The sequence below is a fragment of the Uloborus diversus genome, chromosome 4 (assembly GCF_026930045.1).
Source record: "Uloborus diversus isolate 005 chromosome 4, Udiv.v.3.1, whole genome shotgun sequence".
Lineage (NCBI taxonomy): Eukaryota > Metazoa > Arthropoda > Arachnida > Araneae > Uloboridae > Uloborus > Uloborus diversus.
Window position 1 is genome coordinate 41,679,116 of NC_072734.1, and position 23,198 is coordinate 41,702,313.

At 33.3% G+C, this 23,198-nt stretch overlaps 1 protein-coding gene across 2 annotated transcripts in view; it reads left to right on the forward strand.

Moving 5' to 3' along the window:
- The first annotated feature begins 385 nt into the window (after positions 1 to 385).
- LOC129220237 (RNA-binding protein 34-like) overlaps positions 386 to 23,198 on the forward strand; it is a 57,165-nt gene continuing 34,352 nt past the window's right edge. The window contains exons 1-5 of one of the 2 annotated variants that reach the window (XM_054854601.1): positions 386 to 497; positions 3,153 to 3,296; positions 15,601 to 15,656; positions 19,292 to 20,366; positions 20,779 to 20,838. In XM_054854601.1, coding sequence (XP_054710576.1) covers positions 3,153 to 3,296; positions 15,601 to 15,656; positions 19,292 to 20,366; positions 20,779 to 20,838 — 1,335 coding nt within the window. In that variant the 5' untranslated portion in view covers positions 386 to 497. Of the gene's footprint in view, positions 498 to 3,152; positions 3,297 to 15,600; positions 15,657 to 15,880; positions 15,926 to 19,291; positions 20,367 to 20,778; positions 20,839 to 23,198 lie in introns of those variants that run through there. The other variant, XM_054854602.1, reaches the window with a different exon arrangement.

Below are 23,198 nucleotides of genomic sequence, written 5' to 3' on the forward strand. Positions count from 1 at the left end.
GGAGTGTGTATGAGCTAGAGTCCCTATAACTACGTTTTCATATAGGGACTCTAGTATGAGCATGCGTGTGTAGGACATGGGCGCCACCGCCCAGCAAAAGTGGATTCCGGTGGACAGTGCTGAGGACCAGCCGCGCCGCCGCCGGTGGACGGTGGTGCTGCAGCCCTGGTCCAAGCTGAAAAAGGAACCGGAACATCAAGGACAGTCAAATGAAAGCAATAAGCAATCGTGATTGCTCAATAAAGCGAAAAAAATCATGCATACGAACAAAATTTACTAGACTTATTACCATTTTCTTCGTTACCACATGCGTTTGCTTTAGTTTTTTCGTTCGCCATTTCTCGATCTTATTTATCTTCGCGGTCAAAAGTTAACTGCAACCTCTGCAAGTAAACACGAATGTTTTGAAAAGAAGTAAACACGTTTCTTGTGGAAAAACTTGGAACGTTTGGATGATTGAAAATTTTCTTCCCTTTTAATTAACTTTTTCTTTTGAGGTATATTTTTTACGCAAATTTATTTGCTGCTTATAATGATCTGTCATTACGATTAAACTCATAGACCGGTTGTTTTATCTTGTCTATTCTCAGAAGAGTATTATATTTCTTCTTCTAAATACCTATTTCATCATCTATTTCTTCTTTTGAAATAAAATAAAATTGATAGATAGGCAAAATCTCTCTCTTCAGTTAGTGAATTCCTTTTGTTGTGCGCGCTTTAAATACATTAAAACATTTAAAATTTCTTATGGAATCCTTGACTGCATTCTGCCCTGCTTAAACGAATGTTTTAGATTTTGAGTCACCGAATTCAATTATATTGTGTGAACAATTTCTTATTTTTTATTGGATTTGTTTTCAAAGTTAAATAAATATTTTGTTCAGATTTATTGGCTTTTTAAAGATATAAAAGGTAAACCTTTTATTCTAGCGGTCTATGAACACTTCTTCTCCTGTCTTTAGTTATTCAGCCCTTGAACCAAATTTAAGAAGTTGGCACATTTCTCACAGATGACAATTGCAAATTCAGAGTTGCATTTAATTATGAGCAAAGATGGGGAATCTCTTCCTTACAATTTCATTTATTATCAAGCATTGCACAGTTTAAATCATATTTTCAACAATGTTTATCAAAATAAGAATTCATATTGAGTTAGCATTCTATTGAAATTGTGGGTCAATACTAGTTTCTCACGCTGGTAGTGAAAATACTAATTCCTACTTCTTTATCACAGAAATTGCAAATATTTTACAGACTTCCCATCTCTCCTACTTTAGGCAGGAGGCTGCTGCTTTAGAGTTCAATCTCTAACCTCAGAGTAATTTCTCCAGCTTTTTAAAGAATTCAAAAAGTCGTCTAACTTTATGGCCGTCTTGAGTAGTCAGGAGTACTTTTAGTTTTGTGTTCATCTCACTGGACGAAAATTTAGAAAACCCAATGACCAGACCTTCAATTTTTCCTAGCTGTGGCAAAAATCTTAAAACTACCGATCTTACCCATTTTCTTTCACATTTTTATATTGAGTTTTAAAAAAAAAACCGTAATACAATGAATTTGCTGCCACCCGGGTCAAGGACCCTAGCTTGCTCCTCCCCCTTAGATCCGGCACTGACTGCCAAAGTAAAGGAATCAGATGTTTGTTACAACAAGACAAAGTTTTAGCTCTCTTCAAAACTTGTTGATTCAAATATATAAATGTTATATCACATTTTTTTTTTTTTTTTTTTGTCTAACAGCAATGAAGATTATCAATTTTACAGTTAGCATTCATCAGGCTAAAGTACAAAAATTTCTTATGCTTTTTCATTTTGTTTTTACTTACTTCTTGTAGTTGTGAATTCTGAGTTTGAAATTCAGCAAGTTTGGAAAAGAAAAAAAGGGCAACATTGGCATTATTTCTGAAATGACATCACATACTCTTTCTATATGAGCTTCGATGGATACTTCATGAAAAAAAAGAAAAAAGAATGAATGTCAGAAAGTCAAATTGGTGTTGGAGAGTAAGAATCGGGAAAAACAACAATGCTATATGGTATTCAGCTTTGAGCTCCCACATTAAGAACAGCGGCATCTTTTCAATGACAGCAAGATTTCAAAAAAAAAAAAAAAAAATCACTCAAAATTAAACTCATCTCATTGATATTTTACCAATGCTGTGTTTCAAACATTTATCGTTATTTAATGTTACGCGAGTTAATCAATGTAGTGAAATGACATTGTAATATGACAACACTCATATTACAAGATGTGCAAAGACTGCTTAGTATAAAATATGATGTTGTTTTTCTAACCAATGAGATAAGTTGAAACACCTGGATAGCATTTATGAAATCAGATTATTGAGGGGGGAAAGAATAATTTTTCTATGAAAAAGAGAGGTGGGGGGAATGGGAGAAGTATAATAAGTTAGGAAACCATCGACTCAAGTATAAATTCTGAAAAAGTTTTGGTGGGATTCCTGTCATCCTATTGTGATTTTATCCCCTTTGTCAGCCCGTTGCCCTGTGCACTCACTGCAAGTACCATGCTATAAAATTAAAAATTCTTCATGGAGAAGCAGGGGTGCAGAAAATGTTTTTGCCGCTAAAAATCCCGGATCTACATGAAAACTTATCCAAAATTTTATGTGTTAGAGGCTTCAGGTAAAAATTAATTCTGTATTACTATAGATATAGAGAATATTGGAAAATACAAATTGTACTTTAAAAAACTTAGACCAGGGCTGTCCAACTGGCGTCCTGCCAACACATATTGTGTGGCCCCCATCGATGTTGACATTCCTGCCCTTGTCAAGAAGGCGGATCAGCCTCAATTTTCTTATTAAAATGTAAGCGAATTGTTTTATAATCCTTCTGTTTCATTGTTTTTTAATTAATAATTCAACTATTAATTGTTATTGTATAAGAGGTAAGAGATAATTGTTCAACTTTTTCAAACTGCGGCCCGCCAAGTGATCAGTGACGAAATTCTGGCCCGTGGGCTCTTTGCAGTTGGATAGCCCTGACTTAGACTGAACTTGTAACTTAACAAGGTCTAGGCATTTTGAGTTTAATCAAAGACTTAAATCTAATATTTATTAATAAATTTGTTAAAATATATGTTTTTAATAAAACATTTTATGATCTATTATATATATGCTTTAATCACTCTAGATGGGGAAATATAAAATTGGTGACATTGCTGCCTCTCTTCCAAAGCCGAAAACTCCAACAACTAAGTCTGGGATGAAATTACAAGCTTTGTTTAGTGAGTTTCATGATAAATATAAAACCAATGATGCTCAAGACAAACCCCAGGTATTTTATCTTTTCCCATATCTAAAAAACTAGTTCCTCATCATTTAGTCCTTTTGATTGTATTTTTGAAGTATTTTGCAATCAAACTTCAATTAATTTTTTTTCATCAAATTAGTTTTTTTTTCCATGGTTTGCTTTCTCAAAAATTTTGATATCTCCCAACTAAATCTAAAACCAAATGATTTTTCAAGTGTTTACATATGTGTTGTATAAATGGGTCATAACACAAATAATTAAATTTTATTTTTACGATTCTTTAATGTCTTTGATCCTTCTACTCAGTGCTCAAAAACTTTTTTTTTGGTAGTTAACTACAACTACTTTATACAGTTATTCTTAATTGCACTATAGCTGTTTTTGTTCAAATGTAGTAGTTAGGTACCAACTACAGTAAACCCTCATTTTATGTGGATTTGATTTGCACATATACAGTGAAACCTCTGAATAGCGGACAGTTAAGGGACCAGAAGTTTTGTCCGTTATTGGGAGGTGTCCGCTATTAGGAGGGATTACTTAATTTTCCTTTTTCAAAATGGGCTGTTGTTCCCTTTGTAGAACACAATCGAAACAATTGCGAAAGGTGTAATACATTTTACGTCAAGTGTAATTAATCTGTTTTTCTTTACTAATAATAAAGCTGAAAGTCTCTCTGTCTGGATGTCTATAGGATGTCTGGATCTCTGTGACACGCATAGCGCCTAGACCCTCCCCCCCCCCCCAACCTCCCACTTTTTTTGGTTAATTTATTTATTTTATCTCGAGTATCACTAATGCATGATTAACAGTTGGCAATATGACCTTGAATATGGGCAAATCTTTTTCAGGTGTAAAAATTAAACAACCCAACGAAACCACGCCGCCATAAAGCCAACTACTACCGCCGCCGGTTTGCTCAATTGCATCTTCCGAGAGCCCCAGTTAGAAAAAGCGCCCAGTTTCCTCTTTTTTAACCTTAACTTTTGAATAGTTATTGTGTACTAAATTCATTAAAATCTTAAGAAAACGTACGTTAATTGTTAGACTGACATCAGTTTTCACTCATCTGCTTCAATACTCTTAAAACCAGCTGTAACAAAATTATGACTTTTTTTTCTTTTTCATTTTTTGCTGCCCGCAAAAAGTCCCATGTCTTTTAGTTCTTTTTTTCTGCCCCCCAACTTTTAAGCCCCAATCGCCGCCTCTGCCCATTACCATCCTTTTAATTCCAAGAAACAGTGATAAGAAAATGATGGGGGGGGGGAATACCAGATGTGGAGGATGAAAAGCTTTGTAAGGCAAGCAGTTACAAAGATATTATGTGAAAAGAAAAGAAACCGGAAGTACAACGATCGCAAGGGAATTTTTTTGTGAAATGACTGTCCGTTATTCAAAGTGTCCGCTATTCAGAGTGAATTACATGGAATGGCCTATATTGAGGGACTGGGACTTGCAGAAATGTCCGTTAATTCGGGAGTGTTTGTTAAGGGAGGTTTCACTGTAATTTCAGATTTGTTGTCTTTATTTTGTTTTACGTGAGAGCGAAAACATAGGCAAACAAAAAATTTTCCCCCTCTTTCAAAATCCAAACCTTTGAGATTACTGACAGCATGCTATAAACATTATTTTAGTGAGCTAATAAGCAAGTTTGGGTCACTGAAGACCTGAAGACTTTTTTTTTTATAATGATTACTTTTGAAACAAAAGAATTGTGGAGCCAAAGTTATTAAAATGAGACAAGTCACTGAAGAAGAGAAGAAACAAAGGAGGACGAAACTAGCAAAGATACCAATGTACAAGACACATAACCGCAAGCTTTTACATTAAAATTTTGAGCTGTGACAGCTGCAAATGATCTCTCTGCATTGTCAGTGAAGGAAGATAGATCACTGATGCATTAATTCGTAACAAGGAACTTTAGACAAATATTATTTATGGCTTCTTTCCTCCTTTCATGACAGCAAGTTTATTCAAATTCATGTTTTCTTTGTACATGTCGGAGGTATGTATCGAGATAGTTACACATTCAGTTTATTGCACATCTACCACTAGAATGAGATGTATATTTTTTTATCTTTGGAATCTAACCTCTATTTTAACACTAATACAGGGATGAGATTTTTCCGGCTTTTGCCCGAATTCCGGCTTTTTGTGTTGGTTTTTAAAACTTTATGGTTACTTTTTTTGTGTGTTTAAGAAGTGTGGAGACCCCGGGACAACGAAGGAGCTAGGCTAGGGTGGGCCAAAAAAACTTATTTTGGAAATCTGTTTTTGGATAGTGTGGAAAAGTTGCTATATGGATCTGTTATCTCCCTCAAAAAATTTCACTAAATTTGCTTAATATTTAGCCTTGAAAAATTGAAAAAAAAAGCGTAAAAATGAATTTTTTATTTTTTTTTAATGGGCTTCCAAAAAATAAATTAATTGTAAACTAGTTCTAGCAAACAGTAGAAGCAGATGTGAATCAGTTGTGAATGCAGATGTGAATGCAGTCAGTGAATCAGTTGTAACACTCAAAGAAGTTTTTACATTTCGTAGAATACTTAGCTGCGTCTCTTTAAGACTGAAACATGGAGAAAATGAAAAAAAAAAAGAGTAGTTTAAAAAGTAGTTTTGAAATAAGTACTAATACTGAAATGTTACATAAATGTTGCATTACTTAGAAAATACATTGAAAATTCAATCAATTTTATGTGACATTTGTTCGTCAATTGTAAAAAATGCACTCTCAAATAAAAATAGTTATACAAGACACTAATTTTCTAATCTGCGGTTTCAATTGTTTCTCCTCGTTAATAAACGGCACTCAACTACTTTTATTATTCCTAAGATTATTTTACTACTAGTTTAGACATATATTGCTAACAGCTAGTGAAAGTGCAAAAGAAATTTCGCAAGGTATTATAGGCTTTGCGAAAAAGTATGAGCTTGCTCAACTTATCGGTTATTGGATGCAACGGAACAAGTGTAAATACGGATGGAAAGGTGAAGTAATTCGTTTACTTGAGACAAATGTTAAAAGACTTTTACAGTGGAACATATGTTTGCTGCACACTTATGAGTTACCAATGAGGCATCTTTTTCTGGAAATAAACATTTGCCCAAAGAACCACATTCATATTCTGGAGCTATAGAACAGCTCGTCAGAGATTGATAAAAATCCTGTGGTCAAATTTGATAAAATTGACTGCAATCTTCTGGCTTTGGAATTGGAAGATGTACAAAATGTAAGTACTGAACAACAGTATTTCTATAAAATCTGTCTTGCCGTAAAAGATGGTAGTCGCCCTTCTAGTGTGACTGACAGAAGCCCAGGCAAACTCATACAAGATGACTGACAACTGCAAACTGTTTGTTACACTTGTATTTTTGCATGCACTTCAAATCCATCAGACACTGCTTGTAAAGTATATAATTCTCGTTTATGCTCCGATGTGGTTTGAAATAAAAATGAAATCGATCTGCGGGTATGGTGCCCAATATTTTTGGAAAATGATTTCTCTTGCAAGGCAGTTTCCAGACAAAGTTAAGCTGATAATTTTCAAAGTTTTCTCAAATAATGCATTTTTTGCTCATCCCAAACTGCTACCATTGACAATGTTGTTTGACTCTAGGAAATACATGTGGGAGTTAGCAGTTAGGCACATTCTCAACTCTAGTAATAAGAAGACAAAGAGCTCGGATTGTGTACAATTTTTTAAGCTTCCTAAAGTCGATTTTGAAGTTGTTGATTATGTTAATTTAGTTGATTGAGCAAACTGTGTTGTAAGAGAGACGCCTCTTATAATGCATCTAAAAGACCAGGACTCGAAAGAGATGTGCAAAGAATAGCCAACAGAGTTAACTTTCGAGAAATTTCCATGTCACACACAGGCTGTGGAACGTTGTGTGAAACTAATAACTGAAGCTGCAATAAGAGTTTGGGGTTAAACTGCACGAAATGGATGGATTCGTGCCAAACTTCAAGTTAGGAATGAACTTCCATCCTTTGATAGCAAGGGACAATATTATTCGAAAAGATTATATTCATTATGCGTGAAGTGTTATAAATCATCGTTTCTTTTTTTTTTTCAAAATTTTATTTTCTCTATATGTAATCCTTGAAAATGTTATGATACTATCACGTGATAATTATTGCTATGATATATAGTGCTATTTAATTAAACAGTCTATGAATAAATTTTGAAAAATAATTTTCATATTGGTTTTTGAAGAAATCCAATATTTTTTCATTTTTCACCAATTTTTGATGTCAGAAAGGTGCTGTTAAATATTCATTAAAATTGATAAAACATTTTATGGGCTCAAACTGGCTCATTATATAACATTTTTGTTGCATTCCAGCAAAATATTTGAAATTTATTTTTTAAAAAAATTATGAGTAAAATTCATTTTTCTCTTTTTTTTTTGGTTTTTCCATGTAAAATATGGCCGGCTAGATATTTTTTAATTTCCAAGAAATTTTCTGTAACTGCTAACTAGCTCACTACACAATTTTCGCTCGCTATCCAAAAATGGATTTCGGAAAAAAAAAGGCTTATTTTGGCCCACCCTAGCAAGGACGTAGCCAAGGGGAGGGTCCATGGAGTCCGGATCCCCCCTTCCCGAAAGACCCTTCTCCTTTTTTCTCAGTTGTTGCATCTCGCATCAACAAAAATTTTCCGAAAGATAATGTTTTTATAAAACGCAGCATTTTCTCCTCTTAAATATTCCCAGTAATCGGCAATTTTCTCATCGCTTGAGTCAATTCAGAACACGAGAACCTCATGCAACAACTGCAGGTTCCCAATTTTCGTCTGCTTTTTGCTGTGTCACCTACTCCGTCCGAAACGGGGAAATGTCCCTTTCGACTTTCAAACCAGCTGGGTCGTGTGACCTTGAAATTCAGCCCCTCTCCTTGGTTCATCAAATTGCCATTGGCAAAGTAAAAACAAGCATTTATTGCCACTTCCGCTGTATCCCACAGTCTCATTGGCGTGGTTTTCTTTATTGAGCAATCACGATTGCTTATTGTTCTCATTTGACCATTTTTGGTGTCCGTGCCTTTTTCAACTTGGACTAGAAGTCTCTGCAGCACCACCGCCCACCGTCTTCTGCTGGCGGCGCGGCGCGGCTGCTCCGGTTTTGAGCTATCCGCTTCTCCTGGTTGGAGGCGTCCATGTCCTACACACACAGGGCTTCACACACATACATTCACACACGCCTACGTGCATACACACAGGTCTACGCACACACATAAGCCTACACACTTACACACACGGCTATGCCCATGTAACTGCCCAGGAGGAGAGGCATGCTTGGGGGGGGACAGGAGCCGTTTCTAGAAACAATAACTCCAATGAGTAGGGTCCTGTCTCAGTTCGTGATTGCGAAAAACATAATTTGAATTCAGAATTCAAATTAATTTTCTTTTTTCTTTCTCTTTTCTTTTTGGATTTTCGTGGATTTCGTAGACGCATGTTGTACGAAAGACAGCCAGAGTGAGGTGCGTTCCAGGTGAATCAGTAATTGAATTCCGATTCTTTTCTGTTTTAACGCGCAGTTTTTATCTATGTCATACTTATAGGAAACATATCTTGAACAAAATTTGTATGCAAAAGAAAATTAAGTTTACCCAAACTAGGTAAGTCACAGTGCTCCCTTTTAAAGTTTTCTTGATAATACGAGCAATTTTACGTGTTAATATGTTTCTCCAGTTAAAAACTAATTTTAGATTCTAAGCCAGCAGCGAAAAAAGAAATTCTACACATTTCGTGTGTTTGAGGATGAGAAAAAATAATTATTGATTTTTTTTTTCATTTTAACTCTATATTTTTGGCATGATTCATTTCAGATTCATTTTATATTTTGATAAAAATTTTATTTGAACTTTTTAGATTACTTTTAACATTTCTCTCCTTTCTGAATAACAAATTACGTAGATTTTTTACTGATGTTTTCCCCCCAATATTTAAGCATGATCATGGAACATATTAAATGCTAGGGCTCGACCGATGGCATTTTTTGGCCGATGGGCCGATGCCGATTGTTCAAAGATGGCCGATGGCCGATTGTTTTCCTCCAAATGGCCGATTGCCGATGGCCGATGCCGTTGGCCGATGGCAAAAAAAAAAAAAAAATCAAACAGAAATAAATTGATAAAATTGTCAGGGATTTAAAGGATCATTGATTCGTTTCACTTTGCTTCCTTTCTACGTATAAGGAATTGTAATCACAAAAAAAAAATCAGATTTTGACCTAAATTTCTATTTTACGATCACCCAATTTAAACTTCATAAGTTTTTTCGGCACATCTGTACATGCTTATGTACCAAAAAACATGTAGATGACCGAAATATCCATTTTGAACGCCTCCTCAGCTAATTATCGCAAATTCTCTTGTGATGTCTTCATGCGCGTAAACTTACGTCACTCAAAAACGTTATGAAATAGTAAGTTGAAAACTCATACGTACGTAGTATGATCTAAAAGTTAGAGGACAAGTTGTATAAAACCTTACCCTGAATAGTTCACATTACCGAAGCACATCCATCTACAAAACAGTCACCTTGGACGACTATGCACTTCTGCCAACGTTAGTATAGCTTTTAGAAATACTCCTGGAAGATATTTTTCGCAACCTCCTGTAAGGCTTCTTGCGCTGCTGCTTTAACTTCAACGTGGGAAAGAAGGCGACTTTCATGCTGAGGATGCACTGTTCGATTGGTCAGTACTCTGATATGACAAACAATTAACATAACGTTTCGTCGGACTTAGCTCCGTGTGACTTTTGCCTGTTCTCAGCAAAAAAAACCATTTGCATGGACGCCGCTTTCTTCCGTCAGGAGAAGATAAAGCTGCATCATAGAAGGTAGCGAAAAATTGCTTCCAGGAGAGTTTCCAAAAGTTATATGAACACTGGCAGAAGTACATAGTCCCTCAAGGTAACCTTTTGAAGGTGGATGTGCTTCTGTAATGTGAACTATTCTAGGTAAGGTTTTATACAGCTTGTCCCCGAACTTTTGGATCGTACTACGTACAATCTGTATAGGGTGTAGTTATGCTTCTCCTTTTTTGACTGCTGTATGATGAAAGAGAAAGAACAACAGTCAAAAAAAAAAAAAAAGAAAGAAAAAAGGAAAAAACAAAGAGACTGTTTAATAACCAATTGATTTGTTTTTTGTTTTTTTTAATTGAACATATAACTAAGATTTCAGTAATATTGTAATGATGTATGGATTTAGGTACACTAAACATAGTTAAAAAACATTAAATTATGTTGTTAAATCATTCAAAAAAAATTAAGAATAAAACTGTGAAACCGTTAACAAATTACGCAATTAAATTGGAAAGATTGCACGTAGACATTTTTTAGTCATCAAATTAAACAAAAAAGGTAACAGATAAATTACAATACTAAATCATAATAGGAATATTTTTATACTTATTTAAAATTTATGAATAGAAAATTTTGCATTTTTCAAAAAACTAAAACAGTGACATAAATTTTGCTAGAAAAAAAATAGCCATGAAAAGAGCGAGGCTCTTAAAACGCAGCTACAATAAACAAACTCAATATTTACCCCAAGTCAATAACTGAATACATATACTACTTGATCTGATGTTGGCACACATAATATTTAACAATTTGATTATTTAATCTTTTATGAAGCTTTACAAACAAGTTCAAATTAAATTGTTCAATTCAACAATATTTTTTTGAAATTTAAAAAATTGCATAATAGAAAATCCTTGAAACTTTTCTATAAAAAACGAAAATAACTTATTCATTCATTTTATATAAATACATAAAAATAGTTACTTACAACAGAAAAAAAATCGATCGCTATTAATGATACAAAAAAGATGGCGCATTACAAAATGGGGGGGGGTGGGGTCACCCTCTGATTTTGCAGTAACTCACACTTCGGCCCCAACCTCGGCCTAATTTTTTTAGTACAGAACCGCTAAAATCAACGCCTCGGAAGAGTTTCTGAATCTATTTCAGCACTTCCGAAGAAAAAATTCAAAAGTCCCTTCGATTTCCGAATTATATCACCATTCAAAACGTCTTTAATCAATTTCTTACATTAATGCTCTAAATTCTTTCTAAACAATAGATAAAGTTTGAAAAAAAAAAACTCTAGTTTTATGAATGGTGTTAGTTTTAAACAACTCGGAAGTACAACTAGAGTTTAATTTCAGAAATTGTGGGAGTGGGAGGAGGGGCACGTAAGTGTTCTCAGAAATTCAAAAAATAGTCGTAAAAAATAGAATTCAAAATAATCATAAACATTGAGGATAAACCCTTTCGAAACTTGCACCCAAGTTTGTTTTGACGTGCAGTGGCGGATTTAAAATATAGCAAATGTTGCAATTGCACGAGAGGCCCCATAATCATAGGGGCACCGTAGGAGTTACAAAAATGCAAATGATAAATGTTTTACAACTTCTGTTCTAGAGAAATAGGGCCCCAAAATGTATTTCGACGGGCCCCAAACTTGTAACTGCGCTGAAGCAATACAGAAAAGACTGCATTACTGTGATTTATATTACAAATATCGAAAAATTAAAAATTACCGTCGGCTCAACGGGAATCTAAGAAAATTACACAAAAACCGATTTCGCCATCTCATATTTGTTTCCATAGTCTCCAATTCAGCAATATATCACCAAATGATCATCAGTCTGAGACGCTATATTAGTTTTGCATTTAACTAAGTAATTAATAGCCACAAAAAATGAGTAAACAGGCTTTTCAGAACACCCGATCGAAAACAAAAAGGGAAGTGCACAACTGGAACGTACGCACACCCCACATGCGAAAACTTATCCTTCTACAGTTTATCATTTTGGAGTTATGACTTATGAGAGATACATCCAGCAGCAAGAAACAACGCAATAATTAACTTGTTTGGTACCTGAATGCAGTATTAAAAATTCTTTCAGGGGTGACTAAAATAGAAATTCATACTGAAATTTAGTAAACAATTTTATATGAAAACAACATTTACTTTGTATTAAAAGGTAAAACATCAAATGTCCTTTTTCAAAAACATCGGCCAATTCCATCGGCTTTTCGGTGTTTTTAAGGCCGATGGGCCGATGTTTCCTGAAATTTAGCATCGGCCGCCGATGCCGATGCCGATGGCTAAATTGTTGAACCATCGGCGCCGATGCATCGGCCAGGCCGATGCATCGGTCGAGTCCTATTAAATGCCCCCCAAAAAAAATTCGTGGTTGAAGGTAAAATAAATAAAATAAATGAATAAATAAAACTTGAAGTTGATGTAACAAACTTTTTACGGTATCAAAATTTTATAGAAAAATTAAATTGAAAATTAGTTGAATATTTTACTGTGACTAGTTTATGAAATTACAAGTTCGGCCATATTAACGCATGTAATAAGTAATTTATTAGAAATTATTACTTTTAAATCTTACTGAATTGTAATTCTATGATCCCAAAAGAAAAAGTTAGTTTTTAATTGACGAAAAAAAATCTTATTCGATATTGTTCCATAAAAAAATATTTGTATTTAAATCATTGGAATACATTTTCTGATTGTTATTCACTGGCTTTGTACTAAGGAGTTATTTAATTAGCATCTATGCATCCATCTTTAGTAAATTTTGAAGATAGCCTAGCATTAAACATAACAAAAAACAGGCATGTGCATTTAACTATAAATTACTTGGTGAAAATTACCGCTATTTAATGCGTTACAAGCAAAGAAGCAAAAAAGGTGAATACGAGGTAAATATTTTTGAGCTTTTCTTTTATATATTGCCTTTTTTTTTTAACACTTATTTCCTTCAAGCTAAAGATATTTACTATTTCTTGCAATAGAGTGTTTTGCTAACATCGTATTGAAGAAAAAAAAATCATTACCTGCGTCGTAAAATATGATATATATTGTTGTTAAAATTAACAACATGTTGTTAAAATAACAGATGCTTAATTTAATTCATTAGGTATACATTCCATTAATCGGCATGTAAAAGATCCCTTAGGTCGTTTGACTGTGAATACTTTTGACAAAATTAAATTCCTTTTGCAGTTTTGCATCAAAGAGAGCTCAGGTGTCTCCATCTGGTGGAAACTGGGCATCAAATTTTCCTGTGACATTCACATCCGCACCTTAATGGTGGCATATGAATGACTGGATGCCATATCGTTGGTTCGCACTTGTTTCGCAAAAGGCTAAAGCCTCTAACACAGCCCCGTTAGAAAGAAAAAATAATGATAAAAACGGCAATACGCCTTTTCCGATATTTAATATTTTTTCGAACAGCTTTCACCCTTTGAGGAATAGCGACTTCACTTGAGAACACCATTTATTTCTTGCTTCTCTTTTTTTCAGCTAACTGAAACCACTGTGTCAGTCGGCTGAAGAAAGAAAAAATATATATAAATAAAAAATGGTTGCAACGAAGGAAGCCTCCGTCCCTCAAAGAGTTAATAGTTTGTTCAAGCTTTTAATTGATGATTAGGAATGATAATTATAAAACGGATAAGATTGGAAATATTCTATTTCGTGCTATCAAAAGAATATTATAAATGTAAATAAATAAAAACTAATTCAAGCTTTTTAAATGAAACCTTGTTAATATTTTCGTTGAGAGAGTTGTGGGATTTTGGCTGAAATGTTGTTCAAATCGGACAGGGTTACGTTATGTAACATTCATATAGCTATACATTCGACTCCATAGATATAGATTTATTTATCCTCATATAAATAATGCCGATGATCGAGTAATCCGCGTGTTTCAACAATGAATTCGCACCACGGCATGATATGTAATTCGATAATATGTTTTGGTAATGTTTAACATGCAAGGAAAGGCTATATTGTGACAAGGCTGAACTCGATCCGGTAACTTAACAGTTTTACTGGTAAGACTGTGTCATATCAGAGGAATGAAGAAACGAAAACAATGAAAGCTATCTACTGGAGTTTAGGGTTAATCCACTGGTGTTAGAGTTAAAATTTCAACTATCAAAATATCACCAAACAGTCAATTGCTTCTTTCAAATGAAGAAGAGTTTAAGCAATTTTCACCCGTCATGCCTTGACGGGTGACTTTCTAGTTTTCAAATAAAATGGCATAAGTACAAATTTGTATGTATGTAAGTACAAATGTACATATTTTGTTAAAATATATTACAAAGCTTTAATATTTTATTAAATTATCGCATGCATTTTCCAAGTAATTTCTAGAACAGTTTTCGTTTTTCTTTTATTGTGCCCTTTTTATTAATAGAAAATATATTACTTATTTTCAGGAGGACAGAGGTTTACCCATATTTGGAAACTTTATTTGTGATAACTTTCAGTTTAATGTTAATTTACAAACTGACAATAATTAATTTACCACCTAACATAAAATTTTTGTTAACTAATTTTAACTAATGACTCTATTAATTTCAATTATTTAATTAATTTTAGTTAATTATCATATTTTAATGATCAGTTTTAATTGGATTTATCTTAGTCTTGTGTAATTATCAGCTACTAAATCTGCTTTAGCATTCCTCCTCTTTTGAAGTTCGTGCAACCTTGGACCCCCCCCCCCCTTAACAAATTTCCAGCTACCTGCCTGACCCTAGTCAGGGTGGCCTGCCCCAGAGGCCCCTAATCAGGGTTCGAAAAGATCATATTTTCGAAAATATCCAATACTTTGATATATATCTGAGAAGTTGTAAGGATAACCTGCATAGTTGAACATTGTTTGAATTTTTTTTTACTTACTTTATTTCTCTTTAATTCATAGGTATAAATTACAAATTAAATGAATAAAAAAGAAAATATATATTGCCACTGAAATGCTCAATCAAATAAAAAATTGATAGTAAATGAATACTAAATGCAATCAGGGCTTTCTGATATATCGAATATATTATTTTTGTGCAAACATTCTTTACAGAAATACAAAAAAAAAAAAAAAGTCTGGGAGAAAAAAAGTAAAATTTGCTGACCCGTGAAAGATAGGATATTTTGTAAAAAATTTTTTATTGTGTGGGCCTCTTTGTTGTGGAGGCCCCAAGGCAGTAGCCCCGCCTGCCCTCCCTTTAATCCGGCCCTGCTAACCTGGCAGTATTGTGAAGGCTACGTTGATCCTAATCACAGCCTTATGATGCTGACAGGTTAGGTTTGCCCAACTATAGTATTTTTTTTTCATTGCACTGCTCGCTGTACTACTATATTTGAAAGTAGTGCATAATGTTCCAAAAAATTTTTAATTAAATATTTTGAAGCTGTGTGAAATGCATAACAAAAAAATTCTAAGTTAATTGGTAATGTCAAAAATATTTATTTATTATATGTTTGATTATTTTATTTTTCAGATTGACAAAAAATCAACCAAGGTATTGTCTGCAGATCCTAAAGTGGCCATGGAAAAGTATTTTATTATTATTATTATTTGCTACTAGTTTTTCATTTGTAAAAATATCTTATTGAATAAATTAAACAAACCTATTTAAATGAAGTAATGCAACAAACTAATATAAATGAACTGTTGAAAAATAAATTAAGAAAGCAGTATCATGGTTGTAAAAACTTTCTTATTGATACAATTTTGTTCTTGAGAGAATCATTGAGATGGTAATCAGCCTAACAGAAAAAATCAGCCAAGGTATTGTCTGCAGATCCTAAAGTGGCCATGGAAAAGTATTTTATTATACAAAGAATAATAAAGTATTTTATTATAGAATTTAGTTTTCAGCTTACAGTGCATCAACATTTACAGCTGTGCTCATTTTTTTTTCCAGCCTACTTGTCACGTAATGTTTGATTTTGCCTGAAAACTTCCTAATTTTGACTTAAGTCTTCAGATTTTCTAACCAATCAAACTGCTTTGATGTTCCCATCTCCCCCCCCCCCCTCACTCTTTCTATTTCGCTTTTTGTATTTCTCAAGTGAGAAAGAAAATACAAATTGTCTGATAAGTGCAGGCGTAGGAAAATTTCAAGCTAGTGTGCGTGTATTTTCAGTTCCTTTCTTAAGACAAGGCTGTCCAATTCGGGCTGAATAGAGTAGCCAATTATATAAATGTTCAGCTATCTTTTTCTCCTGGTGACCTAGTAAAATATCATTTTTTTTTCTCTCTGTCTTTGAGCAGTTTCATTATTATAGTAGAATACCTTTATAACGCCGATCTATATAACACAATTTTCTATTAATCACACAAATTTTCAGAAGTAAACAATAGGTTTTGAAGTTTAAAAAATCCCTCTGTGTTGCTTTACAAACATAAAAATTGTTAGGAAAATTAAATTTTGAAACAGTTTTTTATCTTTTTATCTTAATTCAAAGCTTTTAAATGAAAATTGGTACTCACAAAAAAAAAAAAAAAAAAAAAATGCTAGGTGGCTCTTGAAAATGCAGCTGTTATGCAAATCATGAAGCTAGCAGAAGTGCAGGGTAATTAACTTTCTTTTGATTGTGAAACATATTTATTTGTGAATAACTAATTGTAATATTAGTGCTTTAATACTCATTGCAGATAAAACTCATTCTAAAGTGCTAATATATAGATATATTCTGAATATTAGTTTCAAAATTTGGGAAATGATCAATATAATGCAAAAGCCTGTATAACGCAAAAGCTCTGGTCCCAAGATGTGCGTTTTAACGATCTTCTACTGTATTACAGTGAAACCTCAATAAGTAGTCGACCAGTTAAGTGGTCATTCCGTTTAAGTGGTCATTTTTCTTTGGTCCCGAAAAGGTCTCATTCACAGTAATGTAAAATGATCCTCCTTTACTGGTCACCAAATTTTATTTTAACCGCCTAACTAGTCACTCAAAAATTGCTTTCTGAAATTCTTTTTCCTTATCGGATCTTAGAAAATAGTGTCGGGTTTAGTTGAAAGGCTGTTTGATATTCATTTTTCCTTGAAATCTCGATCCTCAGCTCTGGTCCTTCAAAGTATACTTCTTGCTGCGACTGTGACAAAGTGCCAAGAATAAGAATCTAACTCCTTCCAGCAAGACAAACAAAATCTTATACCTGGAGAAAGTGTGTCAGTATTAACATCCGTTCACAAGGAACAACAAACACAAAATTTAAAGCTTGATGTATTTTAGAAGAGATAGTTCTTTTCCGTAAGCAACAACTTCATCAGTCAACATTGAAGGATTGTATTAATGTACCGCAACTACATTAAAATAAGTTGTTGTTACGTTATGCATAAGTAAGAGGAAATAAAACAAAGTAACTATCATTAGTATTTCCCTCCTTTTCAAAATTTGAACTAATTTATAGACATTCATTGCATAAGCTATTGTTTTTCTCACAGAATCCTACTGCTATTCATGAATACTTGTAAGGCTTTTTTTTTCTTCCTTAATTTCCCACTCCACATAAGTAGTCACTCCACATAAGTGGTCAAAAATTTTTGGTCCCATGAGTGACGAATTAACGAGGTTTTACTGTATTATTTTTGCAATTTGTTTTTGTGTCTAATGTTTCATTCTCTTCTATTAATACAGTGAAATCTCATTACAACAAATACCAATGCGCAACAAGAATTCCGTTTCAAGGAAAGGAATTTTCAGTTCCAATGTGTTACATTGTTTGAATTCCATAACAACGAAATTCCCGCTACATCGAACAAAATTAGTGATCCCTTGAAGTTTTTGCAACAGGATTTCACTGTATTTAATTTTTTAATTGTTCAGCACCATAAAGGGTTTTCTATGTAGTTCGTGTATTTATTGATGCAATTACCTTTATCCATTTGTCCCTTTGAAAAACTTAAGTTCTTCTGGCGCATGCAAAACTGAAGTCTCGTACAAGTCTTAGCACTTGCAAAAGCTCACATCAAAAGATTTCTTTGCCTGTTGCCCAAAATTTTGTGCCTTCATAGTGAATGTGGAATTACTACTTTTTCTACTACTTATCTCTCTCAATGCATTTCTTTCAATTTTGACGTATTTAAAGATAGGATTAATCATGTTTAAGCAGAACTCATTGGAATTCTTTCTACTTTGACATCAGAAATGAGTTAGCCATTTTGTTATGATTTACCAATATGTTTTCATGTAAAATCACTATTGTTCATCATTCCTTTTTATTTCGAGGTAATGTAGTTCCAAAATGTATTTCATAAAATTCATGTTATATCGCGCTCATGATGCCAGTTTTTATTACAGAGCTCCTTTGCCAGATCATGCCTTGGGGCCCCTTCCATTTTTGTCAGTAAGTTTAAAAAATTAAGTTTTAACTACATCATGTTTTGTCTACTCCTCAGTCTGAACCTTATTGCTATGGTTCCCTTGCACTCTCATGTGGGGGAAGAGCCCCCAAGAGCCAAGGCGGGCCCTTTGTCAGTATAGTCGCTGGACACGCTTCTCCCCTTCAAACATAAAATTTAAGATATTTCGATTCCAAGACGGGCTCCACAAGGGCTGACCCGTAGTTACCAATTCGGCTAGCATGGTTTCTCGTTGGCCCTGTGTAGGGGAGAAGTAGTGTTCTACTATGATTTTCAGAATTTTCTTATTGTGTAGTGCTTGATCGCAACCATGTTATAGATTGAAGTGTTACACGCAAGAGGTACGCAATTTATCCTACTATGTTAGAGGGAGGCCATGCTTAGGATGTTTTTTTTTTTGTAAGAGTTCGTCATGTAGTGCAATTTGGAAGGGTAGTACCTTTATGATTCCCCAATCAGTTTTGAGTGTCCTTAAATTAATGTTTTTATATTTGAGGAAAAAAGTAGTACTGTAATCAATGTTTTATAAGCAAAGTTTTTAATTAACATTTCAACCAACTTAAGGATTGATACAAAGCTTTATTATAACATATGAAGAAAACATTTTTTAAAAAATCAAAGGAAAGTTAAACTTTTTCGTAATTTCTTATTCAATGTTAAGCATTTTTGCGTATTATCGAGTTATCATAATTTATGTAGTAAATTTTATATTTGTGCATCAAAATAAGAGAAGTTGAGACCACTGAACAATTTTTAAATTATATTATTAATAAATTTTTTCTGAAATTGTTAATTCATCTTGTTTTTTTAAATACAGATCCAAGCCAGGCAAAGGGAAGAAACGAAAACTGTCATCTGAAAATACTACTAGTGTTACAGGAAATACAAAAGGCCATAAAAAGGAGGTTAAGGATCACATAGTGTCTTCTGTTGTTGACTCGGAACATTTTCCAAAGAAGAAAAAAATGAAAGGAAATCGAGACAGTACTACTACTAATTCTCATACATATTTTACTGATGAATCCGCCAACAAAGACACTTTTCCCCTAAAACATAAAAAGAAACATGCAAAAGCTAAAATAAAGGATGCTTTGAATTCAATTGATGAACACTCAAGTTTTAAAGAAAACGAAAGAAATTTGAAAAAACAGAAGAAAAATGTCTTTGAGCCTGAAAGTTTTCCTAGAAGAAAAAAATTAAAAAAATCTCAAGAATTTCGATCAAATTCTAGTTTTGAATCATTTAATAAGAATAATTCCTCTAGTTCAAGCATTACTGATGTGAATAGTTCTACTGGTAAGCATACTAATTTTAAGGGTGCTAAAAACCATGCTCAAAAACAAAATGAAAATAGTTTTGAACCTAAAAGTTTCCCTTGGAAAAAGAATTATAGTGACTCTCAAGAATTTCAATCCAATGCTAATAGTAAATCATTCAATAAAAGGCATCAATCAAATGATAAGTTTAATAATAAAGTTAATGTCTCCAGTAAAACTTCCATGTTTGAATCTGGTTCTCCATTCCGAGACAATCTGGATTCAAATAAGATGGTGGGAGATGTAGATACTTCTGGTGATAGTACAAAAGGAACAACTTCTAAAAAACTGAAGAAAAAGAATAAAAAGCAAACTAAAAAGGGGGATGTGTCTTCCTCCCACATTGTGTTTAATGAAAAGAAACAATCAGAAAGTAACTTTGCAGCAAAACCAAAGGAAAAAATAGCTGCAAAGCAAACAATTGATAGCAATCAGTCTAATTCAAAGAGAAAATTGGAAGCAAAATTATTGAGTGAAGATTTTATTCCATTGAATGTGAGTAAACCTGAAGATCCTGCTGAAAAAACTGAAAGGACTGTTTTTGTTGGAAATCTCCCTAAGACTGTCCAGAAAAAGGTAAGAAAAAAATCCTTATACCAAATTGAAATTTTTTTTTCTAATTTTTCTTTTGTCATAATTAAAAAGTAAACTACAAATTGTAGGTGCTTGATGATGTATTGAAATGGATATGCATGTATTGAACATGATGTGTGTTTTAGATTTAAGAACTAGATATGAACCTAGTATTGCAATAAGTATATACTATAATCATGTTGTATTATAACCAGATACTATTGTAATTGAGTAATAATAAAAAACAATCACATCTGAAAATTAATTGAAAGCTAAGTAAGAGCTATTTTTCCAAAGAAGTATTTTGTCCTATAGGTATTGAGACATGTGAATCTAATTAATAAGTTAAGGTTTGATCTAAAATTCAAAAATATATATGTTCAACATGAATATAACTGTAATTAATTATTTTTAGGAGCTGTTGAAAATGTTTAATCCCTTTGGTTCCATTCAAAGCATGCGTCTTAGAGGTGCAGTAAGTATATATTTTTTCTCCGTCTTTCTTCTACAGCTGGGTATTGTTAATCATTTTTTTATGTATATAAATGCCAGAATTTTTTCCTCACTTCATATTTTTTATCCCTATTTGTCTTAAGCTCTTAGTACTGTACAGTACTAAGTACAGGTACTCTCTTAAGTTCTGTACAGTATTTGTACCAGAAATATTTTATCCTCAGTAAAGAAGTGAAAATGTCGACCCATATTCATTTTAGGTCAATTGATTTTACTGTACAAGCGCTAGAGAAATCCTAACGGCCAATAACAAATTATAAAACTTGATTTATAAAAATAAAATGTTTCTGATACAAATGTTACCCACCCCACGGTGCCTTATTCTCTTAGTTGAAACAATTCCACTGTTTGACAGTACGCAGTCCTTGCCTTTTTGTTTTGTGCGTTGATTTGTCTGCTGGTCAACTTGTTTCTACCATGCAAGGACACTGCCCCTGGCTCAGAAACCTTTATCATATACATATTATTTCTCTAAGGTGTTTTTTGGGAAACACCATTACTTTCTTATTAAAGGTTTTTTTCTCCGCTTTGAGTAAAAACTGTTTCAAAAATAACTCTTAAAAGAAAACATGTAACTTTGTTCTGCTAAATAGTAATCTTATAATTGCGTAGTCAAATGGAGAGCTAAGTCATTAGAGAGTTAGGCTTTCAACCAAACGGTTCAAGGTTCAAATTTTTTACACCATTTTTAAAGCAAGCATTTTGTGTACAACACCTAATGGTATAAAATTAATGCAGCTTGAATGATCTCCACATCTTAATATCAACTTGGTGTTTTTTCAAATCAAACATTATGTAAGCAAGACATGAGGCCTTTAAAAGAAGTATAATGGTAGTGTAAAAAGAAGCATTTGCTTAATTCATCTTTAAAACCTCAGAGTTAAGGAGAAACGGCTTCATATAGATATTCTTCAAATGTGTTTCCCTTAACATATTGGCTGTTTTTCAAAAAATCACATTTGAAAATAACCAGATTTTTGTTGAATTTGTTCTTTGAAATAGCAATCTTTTGCTTGCATTGTTAAAATGCAAAATTGTGCTGTCATAAGAGTCATAAGGCAGCTCAAGTATGCACTAGCGGATCAGGTAGTTTCTTTATGCAAATAGTTGATCAAATTTGTTCTGAAAGAAGTACTGTAGACAGGTAAAAATGTTCACCAATTGTTAAAATGCGCGTTGCATGTAAGCAAGTGTAATATATATGTCAATACGTTCAAATGTTAAAATGCTCATTGTAGTAGTTTATATGCATTTCAGATGTTTCAAACAGCTTGCTATTATTGTTATTATTATTACTATTTTTAAACCAAATTACTGCTGTTTAAATTTAGTAATATTAAATTCTTAATATTGAAATTAGAAACAGGCTAGCCATGGGGATAATAGGTGCTTCTAAGACCTGAAAAACTTTTGGATCAATAAAACAAGACAACTGTTGGAGAATAGCTTATAGTCATGAAATTAAAAAAAAGTATAGTGAGCCAACATCTTAAAGGTTATAAAGGCTCTCGCATTAGGTGGCTGGGCCACACTTTTCAATATGAAAATGCATTCCCCACAAAAAGACTCACCTTCTCTAAGAAGGAAAACGTCAAAGAGGAAGACCCCAGTCAGATGACTGGATGGGGTAGAAAATGACTTAAAAGCCATAGGATTGAACTGCTGGAGGGCCATGGCACAGGATAGGGCTAGGTGGAAAAAACTTGAAGAGACGGTCTTGGCCAGCAACAGGCTGTAGTACCAGCAAAGAAGGTATTAATTTTCAGAAACTGAATTTTCTGTGGCTTGGGCAGATTTTTTTCTCCCCAAATTAGATACAGAGATTATACGCTGCACTGTTGATGCTAATCATTATCTTTATGTTTTAAGGATTTTTTTCCAATCTAAAAAAGAAAAAAAGTCATTGTATAAATCGAGAATGCAGGTTCGTTATTTAGCAGTTCAACCGGGGGGGGGGGGGGGGGGGTAATTTTCAACAAACTTAGCTGAACATGTAATTTAAACATTTTTACTTCAACTAAATTTTATTACATCCCAACCTGCCCCACTAGGTGAGGTACCTTGAGACACTAGCAAAAAAACTTAAATGAATAAAAAATACTAATCCTAATTGATTAAAAAATCTTTATTTACTAACTTTCAGCTTAACAAATTTCATTAGGCTCCATATTCATTTTAAATTTACTTATATACTGTCTTAATTGTTCTTTTACTCAACCATTATGTTTTAGTAGCCTCTCTAATTGAAATCTTATTACTAAAAACATTTCTGCTGCTGTTTCAAGAGCAGAAGTGCTTTTCTCTATTTTAGTTCATTTAAAC